Source organism: Anomaloglossus baeobatrachus, chromosome 6 (genome assembly GCF_048569485.1).
Source record: "Anomaloglossus baeobatrachus isolate aAnoBae1 chromosome 6, aAnoBae1.hap1, whole genome shotgun sequence".
Classification (NCBI taxonomy): domain Eukaryota; kingdom Metazoa; phylum Chordata; class Amphibia; order Anura; family Aromobatidae; genus Anomaloglossus; species Anomaloglossus baeobatrachus.
In genome coordinates, this window is record NC_134358.1 from 415,869,538 (window position 1) to 415,894,076 (window position 24,539).

The 24,539-nt window shown below is 42.7% G+C and overlaps 1 protein-coding gene across 2 annotated transcripts in view; it reads right to left on the minus strand.

Moving 5' to 3' along the window:
- The window catches only part of TPK1 (thiamin pyrophosphokinase 1), a 754,585-nt gene that overhangs the window by 217,434 nt on the left and 512,612 nt on the right, over nt 1–24,539 (minus strand). For both annotated transcript variants that reach the window (XM_075316612.1, XM_075316611.1), the window contains exon 8: nt 19,797–19,908. In XM_075316612.1, the coding sequence (XP_075172727.1) occupies nt 19,797–19,908 (112 nt within the window). The remainder of the gene's footprint in view (nt 1–19,796; nt 19,909–24,539) is intronic.

Genomic DNA, 24,539 nt, shown 5'->3' on the forward strand with positions numbered 1-24,539 from the left:
ATGCCGTTGCTTCTCTGGCTAAAAGTCCACTTAGCTGTGTGTGTGTCTAGGATTGGCTGACATGCTGGCCCTCCCCACTACACGCGCGCGCTTAGGGAAGGAAGACAAGGAAAAAAAAATAAAAAATTGGCGATCGCCATTATACAAACAGCAGTGATCTGAAGGCGCTGTTCCCGCACACTATACACTGAAATTTCATAATAGTGTGAGTCACAGAGTGACTTACACTATTACAGCGGAAAGCCAGCTAGGAATTAGCTGTTTTTTTGCTGCTAGAACCGTTCTCGAACGTTTCTAGAACTATCGAGCTTTTGCAAAAAGCTCGAGTTCTAGTTCAATCTAGAACAGGCCCCAAAATTACTCGAGCCTAGAACTGGAGAACCTCGAACCGCGCTCAACTCTACTCTTTACCTCTCACAATCTATCCTTCCTGTGCCTCACCTAAACATGTCTGACACCCTCAGACATGGCCTTTCCTGCTGCGCTGTGTTACAGTGGTCTTCACTTCACCCACACTCCTCACCATGGCAAAACAGATGGTTAGGCAGTGGGTTTTCTCCTTTCTAACAACTGAAGCTTCAATCCAAACCCACCTCTACCCTCCCTTATCCAACTTTCTTTTGAAGTGCATTATGTTCGTATCTACTCTCCCTACAACCTCCAAGTGCACGTCATATAGCAAACCTCAGAGCTAGCTGCTGCATTTATTGACTAATTCTCCACCTGGCTTCTACACTAACTTTCTGCAGACATTCCCACAATCATCATGGATGACTTCAACATCCCCACTGACACCTGCCACTCATCAGTCTCTAAACTCTTGTACCTCACTTCATCGTTTGGCCTTACTCAATGGTCCTCCTCAGCCTCCCCTACAAACGGACATACATTAGACCTTATCGTTACCCTATCTATCCTCATAACCTCCCCTCTTCCACTATCTGACCACCATCTACTCACCTTCTCATCCCTGTCCTCCTCATCTGCCCCACTTGTCCAACAACTAGCGCACCACCCACAAACCTCACCTATCTATACATTTACACACTCTGACTATATTCTGCTGCTGTCCTCCATATCATCCCTCCCTATCACAGATATTGCCACTATTTTCTACAATGCCACGTTCTTATCAGCTACGGAAACAGTTGCTCCTCTCATGCATGGCAAAGTGCAATGAATCAATAGACAACCCTGGCACAATAATCTCACTAAAAAGCTTTGGCAAATGTCTAGGGTTGCGCAGTGGCACTGGAAGAAAACGCACTTGCAAGACGACTTCATCGCATTCAAAAAAGGAATTTTCATATTCCGTTCAGCCCTCACCTCTGCTAAATAGAATTACTTAAAAACCCTCTTATAATTTTTATCCAACAACCTCAAACAATTATTCAACACTATTAACTCCCTCCTCTGCCCAACACTTTCCCTTCCAACCACCCTCATCTCTACAGACGACTTTGCTGCACATTTCAAACATAAGATCAACCAAAAAAGGCAAATCTTTTCTGCTCAATCACCACGATCCCTCCATATATCAGAACACTTCCCTTCTCCCATAACCTTCCTCCCCGCCATCACTGAAGTTTACTCTTCTCTCCAAGTTGAACCTCACCACTTATGCACTAGACCACATCTGTCTGCTCCTCAAACTCACCTCTACGCCTATCCCAGCCTTAAGCCATCTTTTCAACCTATTGTTAACCTCTACTACCTTCCCTTCTGCTTTTAAACATGCAAAAATCACACCTATCCTAAAATAACCACTCCTCGATCCAATCTCTACTACCAGCTATCGCCACATATCATTGCTCCAGTTTGCTTCTAAACTCCTTGAACAGCATGTCCATGCTGAACTTTTCTCCCACATCCCATCTAACTCACACTTTGACCACTTAAAATCTGACTTCCACTGAAACTTCTCTGACCAAAATTACTAATGACTAAAGGCCGCTTTACACGCTAAAACATCGCTAAAGCGATCTCGTTGGGGTCATGGAATTTGTGACGCACATCCGGACGCTTTAGCGATGTCTTTGCATGTGACACCTTTGAGCGATTTTGAATCATCGCAAAAACAGTCAAAATCGCTCATCGGTGACATGGGGGTCCATTCTCGAATATCGTTGCTGCTGCAGTAACTATGTAGTTCGTCGTTCCTGCGGCAGCACACATCGTTCCGTGTGACATCGCAGGAACGAGGAACCTCTCCTTACCTGCGTCCCGCCTGCAATGAGGAAGGAAGGAGGTGGGCGGGATGTTACGTCCCGCTCATCTCCGCCCCGCCGCTTCTATTGGGCGGCCGCTTAGTGACGTCGCTGTGATGCTGCACAGACCGCCCCCTTAGAAAGGAGGCGGATCGCCTGTCACAGCGACGTCGCTAGGCAGGTAAGTAGTGTGACGGGTCTGGACGATGTTGTGCGCCACGGGCAGCGATTTGCCCGTGTCGCACAACCGATTGGGGCTGGTACCCACCCTAGCGATATCGCAGCGTGTAAAGTGGCCTTAACTCCCAAAGCTAACAGACAATTCTCTATACCCCTCCTTCTAAACTTGTCCTCTGCCTCAGACGGTGGACAACTCCCTCCTATTACTGTGTCTCTCTTCTCTTGGCAACCTTGCCCTCTCCTGGATCTCCTTATACCTTTCCAACCACACTTTTAGTATCTCCCACTTCCACACTACCTCCTCATTCTGCCCTCTCTCTGTTGGTGTCCCTCAAGTCTCTGTCCTGGTGCCCTTACTATTCTTCATGTATACCTTTGGCTTGAGACAACTCAAAGTCCCATGGCTTCCAGAACCATCTATTTGCTGATGACACTCAGATCTATCTCTCTGGCCCAGATGTAACCCTCCCTGCTGTCCAGAATCCCAGAGTGCCTATCGGCCATATCCTCTTCTTTCACCTCACCTGGTTTCCTAAAGCTCAGTGTGGACAAAACTTTCTCCAATCACACCTATCTCCACTACCTGATCAATTACAATAAATGAAACGACGTTCTCCCCTGTACCTTAAGTCCACAGCCTCTCCCTTCTGAGCATTTATCATCCACATGTTCGGAATTACTGTAGTGGGGAGAGACCACTTAATTTAGGAGTTATATATATGAGGAGATGAGGGCAAAATGTGACAAATAATTATAACATCAAATCCAGACTACACCCTATTAATTGATATAGAAACAAGAGGACTATGGGAATAGTAGTCACGAGGTCATAGGATGACCAATTCAAAATGACAACAGTCACTACTTTTTTGCAAAAATATAACAAATATTTTATTAGTATAATAAATAGCAAAAAAGTGACATAACACAATGACAACAGCATTAGACAAAGATCAGGCTTCAACAAGGAGATGTCACTGACACAAAAGAACCAGGAGTCCACCGTTCATTGGGGAGGCAGAATCACCCAAATAATAGGTGGGACATGGCCAGAGAAAGCAACGGATAATGGACCCAGATAAACCCAATGATCCGAGATGCGCACCTGTTATAGTGCGCACCAAAAGGGATCAACATACATAGGGGATCCAATACCCGGAGGGTCAGACCATGTACCACACCACAATTATAGCAGGGACAAGTATTAATCAAAATACATCACATTAACATACAAAAGTCCCTGTGCTGCACTCCCCCATAATGAGGAAGGTGGAACCCGAGTAAAACGTGCCCCGACGCGCACGTTTCGATGTCTTCTTCGGGGGGCCGTGGTGTACTGTCACATAGAGGAACTGCGTTTAAATATACCGCTCCCCTGTCCAGCCGGGCAGCGATTGGTCGCGTGCGGGGTGGGACTCCGGCAGTGGGCCGCGTCATAGGGCATTCCCGGATCTGACGCGGGCGCTTCCTGTGTCGTCACACAGAGCGCACGCGTCACTCCGTACGGAAGCCGGCCGACGCGAGCATGCACGGAGTCACAGCGTGCACGCGCTCCACAGCCGCGGCCATTAGAAGAATGGGCAAGGAAGAGGGCAAAAGAGACGGCGGTATATATGTGTGTCCGAAACCATAAATCCTGATATTTGGGGACTAAATATAAAAAGAGAGACAATCCCCTCTTACATTACCCCAAAAACCATATACATACACGGGCAATATCATAACGTCCGCTGAGACCAACGAATACAATCGTAAACCAGCACAGAAGCAAATATGAACTCCAGGGCAACCGCTGTTATAATGATATATAATAAGTAGGGGATAACCATACTAAAATCACTTTACAATAGCCATGCTGGTATCCAATAGACAGCAGCCCTAATTGCTTCAGTGCGACCATCTAATCCACAATGTAAAGTTATAGATAAAGTCCAGAAGTGTATATCAGCAATCCATATGGGGACAAACACGATTCCATCTTCAATGCCCTCCTCCTTCATGCCATCTTCATCTTTTACACCAAACATTAATTAGAGACAGGGTATATCATCAGTCCACGGTATGGGTCCATAGATGTAGATATATTCAATGCAGCCAAAATTATTTCATGCACTGGTAGATACATCCATGTCCCCATTGGCAGAAAGGGGGACGGCAGAAATCCAAACGCAGACAAATTAAGCCTGTAGAAAAGGACAAACCAAAAAACAAGAGACAGACACCAACATAAATAAACAAAGTTTTAAAACCAAAGCACTGAGGCAAGTGACTAAAACATCACAGATAAATGAGTCAGAAAAGGCTGAGTCGGGTGGAAAAAATTGACTGACGGAGTAAGACCTCATAAAAAGGGGGCAAAGGACAACTTCTCATTAAGTCCCCCAGGTGTCATGGTGCCCAAAATGACAATCCATCTGCATTCAAGGCGCGACAACGCCTGCTGGTAATTGCCGCCCCTCGAACCCAGATGTAATTTGTCAATAGCCTTCACTCTAAAAGATGCCGGATTGCAATCGTGATGCGTCTTATAATGTCGAGGGATGGCACGAAGAGAGTTCAAATCCTCAACATCCTTTGCCGCCACAATGTCTCTGACATGTTCGCGTGTGCGCACCCGAAATTGTCGGGTTGTCAAACCGACATACAGCAGATTGCATCCGCATTTTGCCAGATAGATTACATGATCGGTGTTACACGAAATGTAATGTCTAATTGTGAACTCTTTCGTACCATCCACCGACAAAAAAGAGGAGGCCCTATCAATGTTTTTGCAGGCGATACACGAACCACAGGGAAAACAACCCCATCTTGGTTTCCCGATGTTAAATGGAAGGACATCACGATGCACATAGTGGCTGTGCACCAAGATATCTCGCAGATTCCTACCCCTCCTTGCCGTCATGAGGGGATGATCAGAGAGAGCCTTCGCCAAAGAAGGTTCCGTGCTTCTGTGCTGGTTTACGATTGTATTCGTTGGTCTCAGCGGACGTTATGATATTGCCCGTGTATGTATATGGTTTTTGGGGTAATGTAAGAGGGGATTGTCTCTCTTTTTATATTTAGTCCCCAAATATCAGGATTTATGGTTTCGGACACACATATATACCGCCGTCTCTTTTGCCCTCTTCCTTGCCCATTCTTCTAATGGCCGCGGCTGTGGAGCGCGTGCGCGCTGTGACTCCGTGCATGCTCGCGTCGGCCGGCTTCCGTACGGAGTGACGCGTGCGCTCTGTGTGACGACACAGGAAGCGCCCGCGTCAGATCCGGGAATGCCCTATGACGCGGCCCACTGCCGGAGTCCCACCCCGCACGCGACCAATCGCTGCCCGGCTGGACAGGGGAGCGGTATATTTAAACGCAGTTCCTCTATGTGACAGTACACCACGGCCCCCCGAAGAAGACATCGAAACGTGCGCGTCGGGGCACGTTTTACTCGGGTTCCACCTTCCTCATTATGGGTGAGTGCAGCACAGGGACTTTTGTATGTTAATGTGATGTATTTTGATTAATACTTCTCCCTGCTATAATTGTGGTGTGGTACATGGTCTGACCCTCCGGGTATTGGATCCCCTATGTATGTTGATCCCTTTTGGTGCGCACTATAACAGGTGCGCGCATCTCGGATCATTGGGTTTATCTGGGTCCATTATCCGTTGCTTTCTCTGGCCATGTCCCACCTATTATTTGGGTGATTTTGCCTCCCCAATGAACGGTGGACTCCTGGTTCTTTTGTGTCAGTGACATCTCCTTGTTGAAGCCTGATCTTTGTCTAATGCTGTTGTCATTGTGTTATGTCACTTTTTTGCTATTTATTATACTAATAAAATATTTGTTATATTTTTGCAAAAAAGTAGTGACTGTTGTCATTTTGAATTGGTCATCCTATGACCTCGTGACTACTATTCCCATAGTCCTCTTGTTTCTATATTAATTTAGGAGTTGTTTATCTCCAGAAGTACAAGCTGGGTTCTACGTATGGGCACTGAGCTGGCATATTTACAATTCTCCAGAGAAAAACACAAAGTAAAAAAAATGATGCTGATGTAAATTAGACATGAGAAATGTTATTTATTAACTACTAGCTGTACTACCCAGCTTCACCCGGGTTAATAACTGTTGTTAACAAAATAGAATGTATTAACAAAAAATTATTCTGCACACAAAAAACACAAAACAAATAGATAGAGATGTAATTATTAAAAGGCAAAAACTAAGCTAATAGAAGCATTTCACAACATATATTTCAAGGAAAGACTTTTATTTTGACGGACTGCAAAAAGGTGGACCTCAACTAATGCAACACCCCAACGTTTCGGCTATTATGCCTTTTTCAAGGTAGTTGCAAAATCAAGGCAGCGCGGGTTACTAAGGATGACCGTATCATAGAAGTGGAAGCAAGGATCATCACATTTTGCAGTGGGCAGTCACAGTGGTGAATGAACAATGAGACAGGTATGGGAGGTGGGTGAGCGCCTGCAAGGTGAGCCCAGGGAACACTGGATGAGCAGTGTAAATGGTAGCAGTGGCGGTCAAAAACCACAAAACAAATAGATAGAAATGTAATTATTAAAAGGCAAAAACTAACATAATAGAAGCATTTCACAACATATATTTCAACACCACAGATATTCCACATAGATTTAACTAAATTGGCCATGTAATGTGCTCCGTCTGTTTCTTTCCAGGTCTGTTTCTTTTCAGGTCTGTCTCTTTCCAGGTCTGTCTCTTTCCCCGTCTGTCTCTTTCCCAGTCTGTCTCTTTCCCCGTCTGTCTCTTCCCCCGTCTGTCTCTTTCCCCGTCTCTTTCCCCATCTGTCTCTTTCCCAGGTCTCTCTCTTTCCCAGGTCTGTCTCTTTCCCAGGTCTGTCTCTTTCCCAGGTCTGTCTCTTTCCCCATCTGTCTCTTTCCCTGTCTGCCCATCTCTGTCTGTCTCTTTCCTTGTCTGTCTCTATTTCTCTGTCTCATTCCCCGTCTGTCTCTATCAAGGTCTGTGTCTTTCCCCATCTATCTTTGTCTGTCTCTCTGGTTGTCTCCTCCTTCCCTGTCTGCCTGTCTCTGTCCCTGTCTGCATGTCTGTCTCTCTCTTTCCCCATCTGTCTGTTACCTCATCTGTCTCTTTCCGGGTATTTCTCTTTCCAGGTCTGTCTCTTTCCGGGTCAGCCTCTTTCCGGGTCAGCCTCTTTCCGGGTCTGTCTCTTTCCAGGTCTGTCTCTTTCCAGGTCTGTCTCTTTCCAGGTCTGTCTCTTTCCAGGTCTGTCTCTTTCCAGGTCTGTCTCTTTCCAGGTCTGTCTCTTTCCAGGTCTGTCTCTGTCTCTTTCCAGGTCTGTCTCTGTCTGTCTCTCTCCGTCTGTCTCTCTCCGTCTGTCTCTCTCCGTCTGTCTCTCTCCGTCTGTCTCTCTCCGTCTGTCTCTCTCCGTCTCTCTCTGTCCGTCTCTCTCTGTCCGTCTCTCTCTGTCCGTCTCTCTCTGTCCGTCTCTCTCTGTCCGTCTCTCTCTGTCCGTCTCTCTCTGTCCGTCTCTCTCTGTCCGTCTCTCTCTGTCCGTCTCCCCACCGACATCTTATTACCTCACATATAAGCTTCTTATACTATGAATGTCTTTTGTTCCTATAGCAACCAATCACAGCTCCTACTAATAACCTGTAGTTCCAGGCTCCATTTACTTTAACGGAGTCATGTTTTTTAGAGAGTAACTGTAGTAGTCTACGACTTTCCCTGAGTCACATGAGGTATCTGTGCAAAATTTCGTGATTGTAAATGTGACGGCGCGGATACACTTTTCGTTTCACTTTCTCCCCCATTATGTAGATGGGGCAAAATTGATTGGTAAATTTGAACGCGCGGGGTTAAAATTTCACCTCACAACATAACCTATGAGCTATGACGCTCTCGGGGTCCAGAAGTGTGAGTGTGCAAAATTTTGTGGCTGTAGCTGTGACGGTGCAGATGCCAATCCCGGACATACACACACACACACACACACACACACACACACACAAACACACGCGCGTGCACACACACACACACACACACACATTCAGCTTTATATATTAGATATCTAATATATAAAGCTGAATGTGTGTATGTATGTGTATGTATGTCCGGGATTGGCATCTGCACCATCGCAGCTACAGCCACAAAATTTTGCACACTCACACGTCTGGACCCAGAGAGCATCATAGGCTATGATATGCGGCGAAATTTTAACTCAGCGCATTCCAATTTACCAATCAATTTTGCCCCTATCTACATAATGGGGAAAAAGTGAAACAAAACGTGTATCCGCACCGTCACATTTACAATCACGAAATTTTGCACAGACACCTCATGTGATCCAGGGAACGTCGTACACTATGTTTTGACAGGAAAATTTAACCCCGCGCTTTACAGTTACTCTCCAAAAAAAATGCCTTCATTAAAGTAAATGGAGCCTGGAACTACAGGTTATTAGTAGGAACTGTGAGTGGTTGCTATGGGAACAAAGGACATTCATAGTATAAGAAGCTTATATGTGAGGTAATATGTCGATGGGGAGATGGATAGAGAGAGACAGACAGGGAAAGAGACAGAGAGATAGAGACAGACAGGGAAAGAGACGGACAGAGACAGACGGTGAAAAAAAGCGACAGACCTGGAAAGAGACAGACCTGGAAAGAGACAGACCTGGAAAGAGACAGACCTGGAAAGAGACAGATGGGGAAAGAGACAGACAGACATGCAGACAGGGACAGAGACAGGCAGACAGGGAAGGAGGAGACAGCCTGAGAGACAGACAAAGATAGATGGGGAAAGACAGACCTTGATAGAGACAGATGGGGAAAGAGACAGAGAAATAGAGACAGACAAAGACAGGCAGACAGGGAAAGAGACATACGGAAAAGACACAGCAAAGAGGCAGGGAGACAGACGGGGAAAGAGACAGACCTGGGAAAGAGACATATGAGGAAAGAAACAGAGAGATAAAGACAGACAAAGAAAGAGACAGAGACAGGCAGATGAGGAAAGAGGCAGACCTGGAAAGAGACAGAAGGAGCACATTACTTGGCCAATATAGTTAAATCTGTGTGGAATATCTGTGGTGTTGAAATATATGTTGTGAAATGCTTCTATTATGTTAGTTTTTGCCTTTTAAGAATTACATATCTATTTGTTTTGTGGTTTTTGTGTGCAGATTACATTTTTGTTAATATATTCTATTTTGTTAACAGCAGTTATTAGTACAGCTAATATATATATATATATATATATACCGTATATATATATATATATATATATATATATATATATATATATGTATATATATATATATATATATATATATATATATATATATACACACAGTATATATTTCAGTACATTACATGGTAGAATGAATAGTGTCATTCAAAACTACAACTCGCCAGCAAAAAAAAAAAAAGACTAAAAATAGAAAAGATATATTTGAACATTTAGCAAACTTATTGTCATTAAATCTGCCTATACCTTTTTGTATTGATATGTTAAAGATAACTATTATTCAACCATATGTTTAACATTTCTTGCAAATTTTGTAAGTATTGTAAATTCTTTTCATTTATCATCAACAGCCTTAGGCCTCATTCAGCCTTCAGCATTTTTCCAAGTACGCAAAAAAAAAAAAATTGTACCGGTGTTATGGACCTGTATGTCATCATTATTTGGTTAGTGTGTCACCAGTGGTTTTCCATAGATGGTTACATAAATAAATGACAAAGCTTCTCCAATCAGTTGCAATGTTAAATATGGCAAGTACACAGATGCCATCACAGTCCCATAGACTTGTATTGGCACTTTTCATCCATGATACTGGAACACAGATCACATGTGAACAGCCCCGTAGACTTTCATGTGAAAAAAGACGAACACATATGTGCAGCATGGACGTCTGAAGGAGCCATAAGGTTCGCTCACATCTACGATTTTATATATGCAGATGTGAGTGAACCCTGAGTTGTACTTTACAGCCTGTATTGCCTGCGTCATAATGCTACAGCTCCAAAGCGAGCAATTTACCACTTCCATTCCCAGAAAACACTGACTATATAGAAACGTTTGAGAACTCATATTCCCAAATCAACCTGTGTTATGGCACATAAGCCAATGTTCAGATTTCATATATATACATATATATATATATACACACTCACACACTATATATATATATATATATATATATATATATATATATATATATATATAGTATATACGCAGTATATATATATATCTATATGTGTCTATATATATATATATATATATATATATATATATATATATATATATATATAGACACATATATCAGGGCCGGCGTCAGCACGCGGCATACCTGGGCAAATGCCGGGGCCCTGGAGAGCCGGGGGGGCCCACTCGGCCTCGTCAGTTCTGGTGCCCCTTGGCCGGGGCCCCCTCGCCTTAGTTCTGCTGCCCCCGGGCCGAGTTCCGCAGTCCTCGGCAGGAATCTGCAGCGCCGTCCCTTTAAGGCGCGCAGACTTCCTGGTTTGAACTTCATCTGTGGGCGGAGCTACCGACCGGCCTGCTCAGTCCCACAGATGAAGGAGTTGCAGTGCCAGCCAGCGACCCCCAGCACAGCTCTTCTCTCCGGCGCTGTGTGGGCCCCCTCTCCGGCGCTGTGTGGGCCCCCTCTCCGGCGCTGTGTGGGCCCCCTCTCCGGCGCTTTGTGGACCCCCTCTCCACCGTGACCTGAGAGGTATGTGCCCTCCCCGCCCCCGATTTATGGGCCCTGGGGAGCTGTATGGGCTTCTCCCCCCTTAGGTGTATGCCCTGCCCCCCGGTGCTGTATGTGCTGGCCCCTGGAGCTGTGTGTGTGGGCCCCACAGAGCTACGTGTGTGTCTGTATGTATGTAGCAGAGCTATGTGTGTATGTATGTAGCAGAGCTATGTGTGTATGTATGTAGCAGAGCTATATGTGTATGTATGTAGCAGATTCATGTATGTATGTAGCAGAGCTATATGTGTATGTATGTAGCAGATTCATGTATGTATGTAGCAGAGCTATGTGTGTATGTATGTAGCAGATTCATGTATGTATGTAGCAGAGCTATGTATGTAGCAGAGCTATGTGTGTATGTATGTAGCAGAGCTATGTGTGTATGTATGTAGCAGAGCTATGTGTGTATGTATGTAGCAGAGCTATGTGTGTATGTATGTAGCAGATTCATGTATGTATGTAGCAGAGCTATGTGTGTATGTATGTAGCAGAGCTATGTGTGTATGTATGTAGCAGAGCTATGTGTGTATGTATGTAGCAGAGCTATGTGTGTATGTATGCAGCAGAGCTATGTGTGTATGTATGTAGCAGAGCTATGTGTGTATGTATGCAGCAGAGCTATGTGTGTATGTATGCAGCAGAGCTATGTGTGTATGTATGCAGCAGAGCTATGTGTGTATGTATGTAGCAGATTCATGTATGTATGTAGCAGAGCTATGTATGTAGCAGAGCTATGTGTGTATGTATGTAGCAGAGCTATGTGTGTATGTATGTAGCAGAGCTATGTGTGTATGTATGTAGCAGAGCTATGTGTGTATGTATGTAGCAGAGCTATGTGTGTATGTATGTAGCAGATTCATGTATGTATGTAGCAGAGCTATATGTATGTATGTAGCAGAGCTATGTATGTAGCAGAGCTATGTATGTAGCAGAGCTATGTGTGTATGTATGTAGCAGAGCTATGTGTGTATGTATGTAGCAGAGCTATGTGTGTATGTATGTAGCAGAGCTATGTGTGTATGTATGTAGCAGAGCTATGTGTGTATGTATGTAGCAGAGCTATGTGTGTATGTATGTAGCAGAGCTATGTGTGTATGTATCCAGCAGAGCTGTGTATGTATGTAGCAGAGCTATGTGTGTATGTATCCAGCAGAGCTGTGTGTGTATGTAGCAGAGCTATGAGTGTATGTAGCAGAGCTATGTGTGTATGTATCCAGCAGAGCTGTGTATGTATGTAGCAGAGCTATGTGTGTATGTATGTAGCAGAGCTATGTGTGTATGTATCCAGCAGAGCTGTGTATGTATGTAGCAGAGCTATGTGTGTATGTAGCAGAGCTATGTGTGTATGTATCCAGCAGAGCTGTGTATGTATGTAGCAGAGCTATGTGTGTATGTAGCAGAGCTATGTGTGTATGTATCCAGCAGAGCTGTGTGTGTCTGTATGTATGTATCTAGCAGAGTTGTGTTGTGTGTGTCTGTATGCATGTATGATGTGTATCTATGTATGTCAGTGTATATGACTGTATAGATATGTCAGTTCTATACGTATTTTTGTGAGTTTGTCTTTAAATATGTATATGTATGTGTACGTATGTGTGTGTCTGCGTGTGGATGGGGCCCACCGGGACTCTTCCGCCCAGGGCCCACAAAAACCTGGAGCCGGCCCTGACATATATACAGTATACACACACTCATACACATAGCACAATTGGAATGTACTCCTGGTGGAGTTGCTTAGATTTTGTGTATGACACTGTCCCTGACTTATTAGATATTATGAGATATAAATTCAATGAAAGAGGCAGACAAGTTAATAAGGGATGGGGGCTATATCCTCAGTCTCATATCTGGGATGTGATAAACAACTTCTAGGGGACCCCTCGCTTACAGACATCACACTGTAATACAGAAAGGCCAATAGACATGAAAATATTTATAAAAACAGCAAATATAATAAAAAATAAATAAAAAAACAATTACAAACCTCTTGATCAATAAGTAACCAGGTTAAATGTCAGCTGAGTAAATTATAAGCAGATTTTCCCCAAAAATATATACGTCTTTTCTAGGAAGTGTAGATTATAGGCACCGGTATCCTGACAGCATGCGGCTCTTCACAACTTCACAGTGCTCCCAGCTGGCCGCACACTTTTATTTCAGGGGCTCATTAACACAGAGATCGCATCTTTCTAGATACCTGGTGTTCGCTCAGCTCTTCTCCTGACACCATACAGTGCATATGTGAATGAAAATCAGAACTCTGTATAAAGCTTGGAAACCAGACAATAAAATATTCTACAATCTGAAAACCCCCTCAAGGATGTGTTTGTCAGAATGAAAGGATCAGGTTAGTAATAATGTACAATATTTTAAAGGGCACCAGTCACGTAAAAAATGCTTTTAACCAGCAGATATGGGGTTAATCTGTAGGTAAATAGTGTTCTGATGCTGTATTCCGCTGTACTGAAAGACCCCTGGGAGGAAATTAGCTTTATTCCCCCCATCAGCCTCGGATTTTTAGTCATAGGGGTGCAACTGGCGTGGTTTCAATCACCGTTCAGTAAACAGTGACCAGCAGCAGGAACCACTCCCTCAGCACTGACTGACAGCCGTCTTTGTACTGATGCAATACTGAGCCAGCTGTCAGTCAGTGCCGGGGCTGCCGCTCACTATGCACTGAATGGTGACTGAAACCACACTGGCCGCACGTCTATGACTGGAAGCCTGAGGCTGCTGGGAAGAATAAAGATCATTTCCTCCCAGTAGCTATGCTCTCAGTGCTGCGGCCACACAGTGTTAGAACGCTATTAACCTACAGATGGCCTGTTATCTTCAGGTTAATAACATTTTTTACATGACGGGTTCCCTTTGAATATTCATGTTCATTTTAAACACTTAAAGAGTTAGAAAACTGGTAAAGTGTGATAAAAATAAAAGCAGGAGGAAAGGAGAAAAAAATAATGAAGGATTAGAAAGTTTCATTTGACAGTAAAATCAATTACACAACTAATCCTTGATGTCAATTATAAATGGGGACCCTTCTGTAATCAAGAGGAGTGGGGACCACCTTTATCTCCATATACTGCCAGGCTTTGCTTTCATGGTGCTGGCTCAATCATGTAATACAAGGGCCGCTATGTATTTGAATAAGTGCTCAATACCATTACATGATCAACAACCATTAAATTGAAATGTGTGGCTAGCTGCCATATTTTCCAGGGAAAACGAGTGATTTAGGGCGTGTGCAAACTAATGTATTTTTTCCAGAGCCAGCACGTTTTTCAAGATGGAGCCAATTCAGAAATCACAGGTGGTCTTTTTGCCAAAGTGGTTTTGCTGGGGTCTGTGATGTCGGCCTCTTTTCTCTATATTATTTCCATTATAGTGGCGAGCCCTTTCAAGAATTAACATGCTATTTCTTTTAACAGTATCACGGTTTTGGAAATCCTGGAAGGGTTAAAAGTAGTAACGAAAGACTGAACATGCGCACAGCAATATCATTTTCACATTGCTGTGCTTTATGTTCCTTTTTGCGGTGGTTGTGTGCTGCTGTCTGATAATACCCTAATAGGATTTTCAGATGCTAGACCTGCATCAATCCAGTGGTTGACATGGTAAGCCAACAGTTGAACAGACCATGAAAGCATATTAGAAATTGGCTATAGTAATAGAGATTTAAATCTAAACTAATCTATTGTTAAAATATCAGGGCACAGTCAGGGCTATCAAGGTTTTGGATCCACCGTCTTACTGTACTTGAAAAGTTATAATGTCCATCCTACAAATTACACTAAAGTCAGCCAAGCCTATTGATATCGGCGAGATCATCTGCCAGCCTAATGAGTATTGGTATCTCAACAGATGATTTGGGGGGAGAAATTAATTTCTCCATTTTAACCACTGATCGTTTCCTATTTTTCAGCTTTTGAGTAAATCTAAAACAATCCATCATTGCATTTTGACATGATAGTTTATCACTTTTCTTGCACAAAATATAGCAGTTAGGCTAAAAAATCTTTTGTCTATATTTATAGTAATGTAATCTATACATGCAGACAGAGGGTCGGAGAAAAAAAAAACCACTCACAATGAAGCAGAGTTCACATATTCCGTGATCTTACATTAGAAATGTTTCCAGGAAACCAAAAAACTGGATCATTTTGAAATTGATGAAAAACTAACGCACTTTAAGGCTGAGTGCAGGCGAGCGTTTTATTTTTCTCATTCAAGAAAATCGGATCAATTATGCTAATCCCACTCTGATCAGACTGAACACATAAAAACATTTCTTTACGCAAATATGATTTACAGAAATTAGAAAATGCTTAAAATATGATTATTACTTTAAATGACATCCCAGCTAGAGACAGTGTTTATTTCTGTTACTGTTGATGATTATGGCTTACAGCCAATGCGGACCCAAAAGTTATCTCAGAAAATTAGAATAATTACCACAAAAAACTGCAAAGGCTTCTTAAGCATTTAAAATAGGCCCTTAGTCTGATTCAGTAGGTTATACAATCATAGGGAAGATTGCTGACTTGACAGATGTCCAGAAGGCAGTCATTGACACACTCCACAAGGAAGGTAAGCCATAAAAGTTAATTGCCAAAGACGCTGGCTGTTCACAGAGTGCTGTATCCAAGCATATTAATGGAAAGTTGAGTGGAAGGAAAAAGTGTGGTAGAAAAAGGTGCACAAACAACCGGGATAACTACAGCCTTAACAGGATTGTTAGAAAAGGCCATTCAGAAATTGCGGGCAGATTAACAAGGAGTGAACTGCTGCTGGAGTCAGTGCTTCAAGAGCCACCACACAAAGACATATCCAGGACATGGGCTACAACTGTTGCATTCCTTGTGTCAAGCCACTGATGACCAATAGACAACGCCAGAAGCTTCTTACCTGCGCCAAGGAGAAAAAGAACTGGACTGTTGCTTTTTTGGAGATGGAAATTTCATTTTCCAACAGGACTTGGCTCCTGTCCACACTGCCAAAAGTACTGATACCTGGTTTAATAACCACAGTATCACTGTGCTTGATTGGCCAGCAAAACGCGCCTGACATAAACCCCATAAAGAATCTACGAAATATTGTCAAGATTAAGATGAAAACACCAGACTCAACAATGCAGACGAGCTGAAGGCTGCTATCAACACAACCTGGGCTTCCATAACACCGCAGCAGTACCACAGGCTGATCGCCTCCATGCCACGCCGCACTTATGCAGAAATTCATGCAAAAGGAGCCCGGATGAAGTATTGAGTGCATTTACTGTAGATACTTTTCAGTAGGCCAATATTTCTGAGTTTAAAATCATTTTTCAGTTGGTCTTATATAATATTCTAATTTTCTGAGATAATGACTTTTGGGTTTTCATTGGCTGTAAGCCATAATCATCAACATTAACAGAAATAAACACTTGAAATAGATCACTCTGTGTGTAATGACTATATAATATACGCATTTCCCTTTTTGTATTGAATTAATTAAATAAATTCACTTTTTGAAGATATTCCAATTCATTGAGATGTGCTTTTATCTTGGAGGTGAAGATGCTGGATGTGGTGGTCCTGGGCTGGTGTGATTACATGTAGACTGTGGTTGTGAGGCCGGTTGGATGTACTGCTAAATTCTCTAAAACGCCTTTGGAAATGGCTTATGGTAGAGAAATGAACATTCAATTTACAGGCAAGAGCAAAAACAAAAGTGTTGTGTTTATATATTTGTTCAGTATAAAAGCAAAATCTCATTGGCCCAAAGTTTTTGAAAATAAGGACTAAAAAAAAGTCCGGTTGTTACCGCAATGTTGGTTGTTAATAATAGATTAAGCTCCAGGTTAAGTGTTTCATTTCGAGAAACTGCACTAATAAAAACTGACATGTTTTATAGCACTGCAGTTGTTTTAAATGTGGAGGTAACCTATACACCCTGTATGACAAATTCCACTCCATGGGTAGCACACTGAACTTGTATTAAACATAGGATAACAGATTCAGATAAGAGCTGCGGGTGGCATAAAAGAAATTGATGAAAAATGCAAGAAGGGCAGAGCAAATGGGAACTAACTGTGCTTATGATCTGCCGTGCTTTTTATGTATGGTAAATAACAATTATCACCACCAAGCCAAATGTACTCATTGAAGGCCTTATAAAATATAAATACAATATTTTGAGTAAAATCTTAGAAAATCCATAAAGAACCATATCAGAGCTCAGCCTTTAAATTATTGAATTTCCTTTAAGATTTTGTTTATATTATTAAACTTCCAGTTAAGTTGACAATTAAAGGTTTTGTCCTCTACTTGACAACCCTTATGAATAGCCTCTAGCTGTTTTTGAAATTAAATCTAAATCTACACTTGTCTCCCTGACCAGCGGGTCCTGCAAGTCTCCACAGCAAATCAATGGCCACTGATCAGCTACAGTCTTCACAATTACGTCCGAGTGAAAGAAAAGTGTTTCTTCTTCTCAGACGAAAATGTGAAGACGATAGATGAATGGATCGCCCATGGCCCTGAACAGTGCTATCTGACCGTGGAGAGAAGCTTTGCAAATTTCTTGCACTTCTGGGTTCCCCGGCAAATCGTTTGATTCGCCGGTCTGGTGATGTCTTACCAGTCCAGCTAGTTATAAGCTGAGCCTGGGATCCCGAAGGGTAAAAAAATTCGAGCAGCATCTGTTCATGACCAGATAGTTCTGTTCAGAGCCATGTACCGAGGTAGCACAAAGCGATTCTCTTATCTCTAAGTCAATCAGCAACAACCGATTGACTGCAGTAGTTACATAACACTGTTTATTTCAGGAGACAAGCACGGACACAGGCCTTAGAACGGAAGAGCTTCGGAAGGTGAGTGTAGATTACATGATAACTCAAAAAGCACTTTGTCACTATTTTTGTACAGAAATTGACAAGCCCTTTAAGCAACAATTTGGAGCAAGGGACCCATCATTTATCAGATAGGTACAAGTCCCAAATCTGAAATTGCTACATATTACATATTTACGGCATATACTTTGCACATACATGTCAGGAGTGTTGTAACTCATAACAGTGGCCTTACTTTCACAAAGGCCTTCCCTTCTTGCGGAAATGGCTCTTCATTCTCATTAGATAATTGTTAAGTGACTACTAGGGAAAGAATATTTATGCAAAGGGGGTAGAAGCAATCAAGTATAAACATTACACTCAAAAAGTTAACACCCTGTATAGATTTAAAGGGGTTGACCACTATTGAACAAAACCGTTTTAACTGCTAAAGCTCTTCACACAAATTTTTTTAAAAAAAGCATAAACTCCCCTCCTTGAACAGCGTTGTTTATTCAATGTCAACACTGTGTTTCCTTGAATATGGACTTGGGTTTCCTTTAAGAAGGCATACAATTAGTAATGAGCGAGCACTAAAATGCTCGAATGCTCGTTCTTCGATTTGAGCTGGTCAGCCGCTCGGACGAGCTCAACACCAGAAACAAGCTTTATGTTAAGTCAATGATTGGCCTGTTCGAGTCTCCTCCCACACAGAGCCAGCCATAAACAGAGCATTTCTAGTGGGAAAGAGGGAGGGGCTTTTTTTTTGGGGGGGGGGCACATTATGTCCGAGAACGTTGTTTTATTCTTTGGGAGAGCCCTTATGAACCTGTTAATGGCTCCCCCTGGGGTATCTGCACACATTATGCAGTAAAGCAAGCCAATGCATTGTGGTCATTGTTTCAAGGATGAAATAACCAAGCACCCACAATACTCTGCTGAGCTCAACGAGTACCTGAGCACCCTGATGCTCGAATGAGTAATGATCAATTCCGAGCATGCTCGCTCTTTACTAAAAACAACATATACAATAGCGGTTGAAGATGGTCAAGGACTAATTCACATAGCTACTGTGATGAACTACCACTAGGTGTCACCATAAGTAACTAGTGATGGGGAAGTCAAACAAATTGGAGGTCAGGAACCAGGAAGTCACGTATGGAACACAGGGATGAAGCAAAACCGAGGTCAGAGCACAAGCCGAATGTCAGAAGCCAGGAAGTCATGTAAGTTATACTGGGGAAAATTGGAGCTAAGGTCAGGGTACAAGCTGGAGGTCAAAAGCCAGGAAGTCACATAAGGTATATTGGGAAAAAGCGGAGCCGAGGTCAAAGTGCAAGCTGGAGGTCAGGAGCCGGGGAACGATGTCAGAGTCAGGGACATGGGAGGAAAGGGGTAACAACAGGTCTGGGGTAGAACAACAAGATCAAAGTGCAAATGGAAGCCAGAGCACTTACTTCAGGCAGGAACTATGACTGGCGGCATTCCGGGTGAGGTTGCTCCCTAATGAAGCAGAGCAATCACCCGGAACAAGGCGCCTGGAGAGAGGGCCCTCCTAACACCAGCGCAGAAGCAGAGGACAGGAAACCACCTGTCTATCGGTGCAAAATACAAAACAGAACACCAACTCTGCTGGAGAGCAGAGCACCATGGATCAGAACCATGACAGTTTCCTGTTAAATGGTCCTATGCTTTAAGGCCTAATATTGGTTTACCTTCCGAGAATGTCTAGCATTATTAATTGTGAAGTTGTAAAGTGTAGAAACTACTGGAATCACACAGATGGTTTGGTAGCCATTATACAGTGTTCAATGTGTTCAACTTAAAAATAACTAAAAAAATAATATCACAGTTTACTCACAGAGATTCCATTTCAGGCCAGTCGTAGTTACACAGTTGCAAGGTGATCCCACTGGGATAAGGCCGCACCATTTCCCTTCTTCTCCTGTTGCCACATGTAACTTGTTTTTTCCCTGTGGATATTAAACAAAAAAAAAAATGACATAAAATAATTAATAATACATTTTACAAAATGTAATCTTTCTCAAGTCATAGTTCTGCTTCTGGACAGTTCAACCATTGGTATTTTAATCCCAATAAATATTGTAATTATTATAGCACCATTTATTCCATGGCGCTTTACATGTGAAAAGGAGTGTATATAATAGGGTCAAGTACAATAATCATAAACAATACAAGGCACAGAAAGGTACAGAGAGAGGTCCCTGCCCGCGAGGGCTCACAGTCTATAAGGGATGGGTGAGCATACACCAGGTGAGGGTGAAGATGGTCATGTGGCGCTATAGTAGACTGCAGAGGTGGTCTTTAGGTTCCTTTTAAAGCTTTCCAACATAGGCAAGAATGTGATATGTTGAGGCAGAGAGTTCCAAAATATGGGGGATGCACGGGAAAAATCTTGGATGTCGTTGTGGGAAGAGGAGATACGAGGGGAGTAGAAAAGTAAAACTTTTGAGGATCGGAGGTTACGTGCACGTAAGTACCGGAAGATTAGGTCACAGATGTATGTAGGAGACAGGTTGCGGATGGCTTTGTATGTCATGGTTAGGGTTTTGAACTGGAGTCACTGGGTGATGGGAAGCCAGTGAAGGGATTGGCAAAGAGAAGAGGTAATGGTGTAGCGGGGGGGGGGGGCGGTGGATTAGTCGGGCATCAAAGTTTAGAATAGATTGTAGGGGTGCAAGGGTGTTAGAAGGGAGGCCACAGAGCAGGGGGTTGTAATAGTCCAGGTGAGAGATAATAAGGGCATGCACTAGTGTTTTTGCAGCTTCTTGCTTAAGGAATGAACGGATCCTGGAATTATTTTTGAGTTGGACTCGGCAGGAGGTGAAGAGGGCTTGGATGTGTGGCTTGAAAGAGAGAGTCGAGAGTTACCCCCCAGACAGTGAGCACTTGAGACTTGGGAGAGTGAGCAGCCATCAACTTTAATGGATAGGTCTGTTGGTGGGGGGGGGGGTAAGTGAGGAGGAGGTAAGATAATGAATTCTGTTTTGTCCGTGTAAAGTTTTAGAAATCGAGCAGACATAAAGGAGGAAATAGCAGACAGACATTGTGGGATTCTGATTAGTAAGGAAGTGATGCTAAGTCCAGAGAGGTAGATCTGTGTGTCATCAGCATAGAGATGATAGTGAAACCTGTTGGACTCTATGAGTTCTCCCAGGCCAAAAGTGTAGATGGAGAAGTGAAGAGACAATCTGTAGCAAGAGGGAATGGTCCACTGTGTCGAAGGCAGAGCACAGGTCCCAGAGAAGGACAGAGTAGTGTCGCTTGGCTTTGGTGGTTAGTAGGTCATTGGTGACTTTAGTTACGGCAGTTTCAGTGGAATAAAGTGGTCAGAAGCCAGAGTGTAGCTGGTCAAAGAGGGGTCAGGAAGAGAGATGGGAGGACAGTTCAAAAAGGACATGCTGTTCCAGTAGTTTTGGGGCATAGGGGAGAATTGATATGGGGCAATAGCTCGACACAGAGGAAGGATCAAAGGAGGTTTTTTTTGAGGATGGATGTGATTGAGGCATGTTTAAAGCATGATGGGAATACACCAGTTAGAGTGATATGTTGAAGAGATGGGATTGAAACATTATAACTTGTTTCTGACTTTACTTTTCTTATAATCGCTTGACTGCAAAATTAACATAAATCAGCTATGATACAAGAAAGTTGTGTACTGCTACAAAAATCATTCCATATACCTTTTATACAAATTGTCACATGTACTATCCCGCCATGCCGAGGGTCTGGTGATCAAGTCAGGGTGGCTCCATTGTTATTTTACTGTACACAATGAGTACATTATGACACCATTAGGGAGAGCATGTCCTGAAAATAGTAAATGATTCACTAACTTTCAGCAGCTATTTTTCACCTTGCTAGTTATAGTTTTCTGATATTCTTTAATTTTGTTTTATTTTGGGTTGAAATTTTTGGAAGACTGGTACCAATAACAATTTTCCATACCGTTATTAACTGAGAATCATCAAGACTAAAGAATTGGCTCATCTTACTCCAGCACACCCTTCATAAAGGAACTGGTATGCAAAACGCCAATATTGATTACGGGTGTGCTGGGGTACGAACCTCGAAATATACTAAGTGGAGCAAGTTTGTTTTTAATGAATTTGAAGGATGTTTGTCAGAAGTAGAGTGAACCTGAGATTTTTTTTTCAAACTGAACACCAAATTTTAAAATCAAGGTTCGAATGCTTTACGTGCGAACAAAACTTGCGCGAACAAAACTTGCACAAGCAAAGCTGTGCTCAGGTACACTCGGTGCTCAGCCCTGTGCGAGCCGCTTGCAGTGTTTGAATGGCGCACACTTGGAGTAACAACAGCGTGATCTCATGTAGTGTGCAACAAAAAAAAGAAAGTTTAAAAAAGCCCACCCACCTTCCCCCGGACGTATTTTGCTTATGGCTGGCTGTAAGTGAGCAGGGACTCAAACTGCCAATCAGTTACTTGATCTGGGGTTCGGGTCAAGGCCAAGCCTGTGGAGCTAGGCTCGTTTGCTACCGGTGAACCGAGCATCAACAGAACTGCTCAACTATAGCCAGACATCAGGGCCAAGAGTAATTTTTTCATAACTTATGCCACTATTGTGGCACAAGTTATGATGATTTATTGTTTGTGCTTGGCCATGCCATTAAAATCTAGCTTCTCCCACTTGTTTAAAAATTTTGTGCTGATTGCTGGGACTGGTATAAAAATGGCAAAAGTTTCAAAATTTCAAATTGAACAAAACTTTTGCGGCACTCCAAACGGTTCCTCAAGATAATTGTGGCAAAAATGGTTTGATTAATCATGTCCATTAACATAAGTTACACATTTTTCAAGTTATATTTTTCATCATAAACCTAAATTAAAAAAGGGAACAATGAACATCTGGGGGCAAAATGGTAAATCTGTGGCCAGTTTAAAGGTGTTGTCTACTAATAAGACAACCACCCTTCTCATGCCCCATGTTCGCCCCCATTAAAATAAAAATTATTATACTCATCTCCAATACCAGGGCCGTTCCAGTGCTGTTGGCATTCATTATCCTGGGGCTCACGTAAAGTTGTGACGTCATGTGAGCCCTGGGCCCAATCACCGCCGGCTTCACTGTCTTCGCATTTGGATTAGTGATAAGGTGGTCACTACTAGCAGTGAACAACCTCTACGTTGAATACATCCAAAGTTGCATTACGGGCCTCATTTACAAGTCTGATATTTTTGTTTGTATTCTACTTTTTTTTTTTAGTGGATACATGTACTGATTAATGGCTCAAACTCAACCAAAGAAGTGAAGATGTCTACCAAAGAATGAAGTAGACTATAGATGCAATCCATGTTGCATCCTAGTGCTGTCCTTTTTCATTGATAGTTAATAAAAACTTGAAAACCTTAATAAAAAAACAGATGCCACAAAGATGATAAAAATGGAGATATGAACAAACAAAGGGATGAAATCTAATATAAAAAAAACCTTGATCAAAATTGATCTTTTTTTTGCATGACAAAATGAGGCTCCCACTGAAAATCCCTTTAAGCGATGACAGCTGTCTTTAGTTTTACAGCCTTTCTCTAGAACAGCCTTGGCATTTACAAACTTATCATGCCGAGGTTTGTAGGGGATACGATCCCTTTGAATATGAAGCTTTACATTTGTCATCTAGAAATAAATTGATTCTTATTTCCAGACTCACCTGTTGAGCCACAATCTCTCCAACAGCATTAGTCTCAGATGTGGAATCAAACAGTCACATTTAGAATCTGCGCTGGCTCTGGCCCAGGGAAATTGCTGTTTGAATAGGCAATTTCCGACATGCTTTTACTTTTAAATTCAACTTGTACAAACCAGTGTGATAGAACTGATTCCAGAGTACAAAAGGGATTATTTAGAAAAGTCATGGTGCTGTATAACTGGGGCGAAACTAAATTTGATTGATGAAAAGAATTCCCACTACTGTTTTCCAAGTAACTTGAGTTCCTCAGTAATAATAATTTAAACCTCCCCCCCTCCTCTAACAAATTGCTTATCTCCTCTGATTTTTTTTCTTTTCTACAGAGGACTAATTTTGAATTGGTTTCTTTCACAGTGGTATACAGTTGGATAAACAGTGAATCTACCTGTAGTAGTCAATGGTTAGCAAATATTGTCCAGGAGGAAACACAACATAGAAAAAGAATAACAGAAAATGGCTTATAGCACCACTCCAGCATTTATTTTCAGCCCTGGAATGGTACTTTAAATCCCCTGTCATATACTCACCTTACAGCATCTCCACCATTTACCGACACTGCTCAGCGCCATCTTGTGACAAAATCTTCTGACTGCCCAGAAGTCAGAAGTTACGTCACACAAGAGCTCCATGCATCTCTGAGAGCCAGACTGAGGGCAGAACAAATCTCCCATAAAGATGTATTGAGTTGTGACCTCCGACGCGCTCAATAAAGCACTGGACCTGCCAGCAGATCACAAATCACCAAGACAAACCTGAGCAGCGGTGATAGAAGACGAAGCTGCTGGAAGGTGAGTATAAGGCAGGAGGGATTGTATTTAATGCGCCACTCCAGTGGTGCAATAAAAAGAAATGCTGGAGAGGGGGTTTAAGGG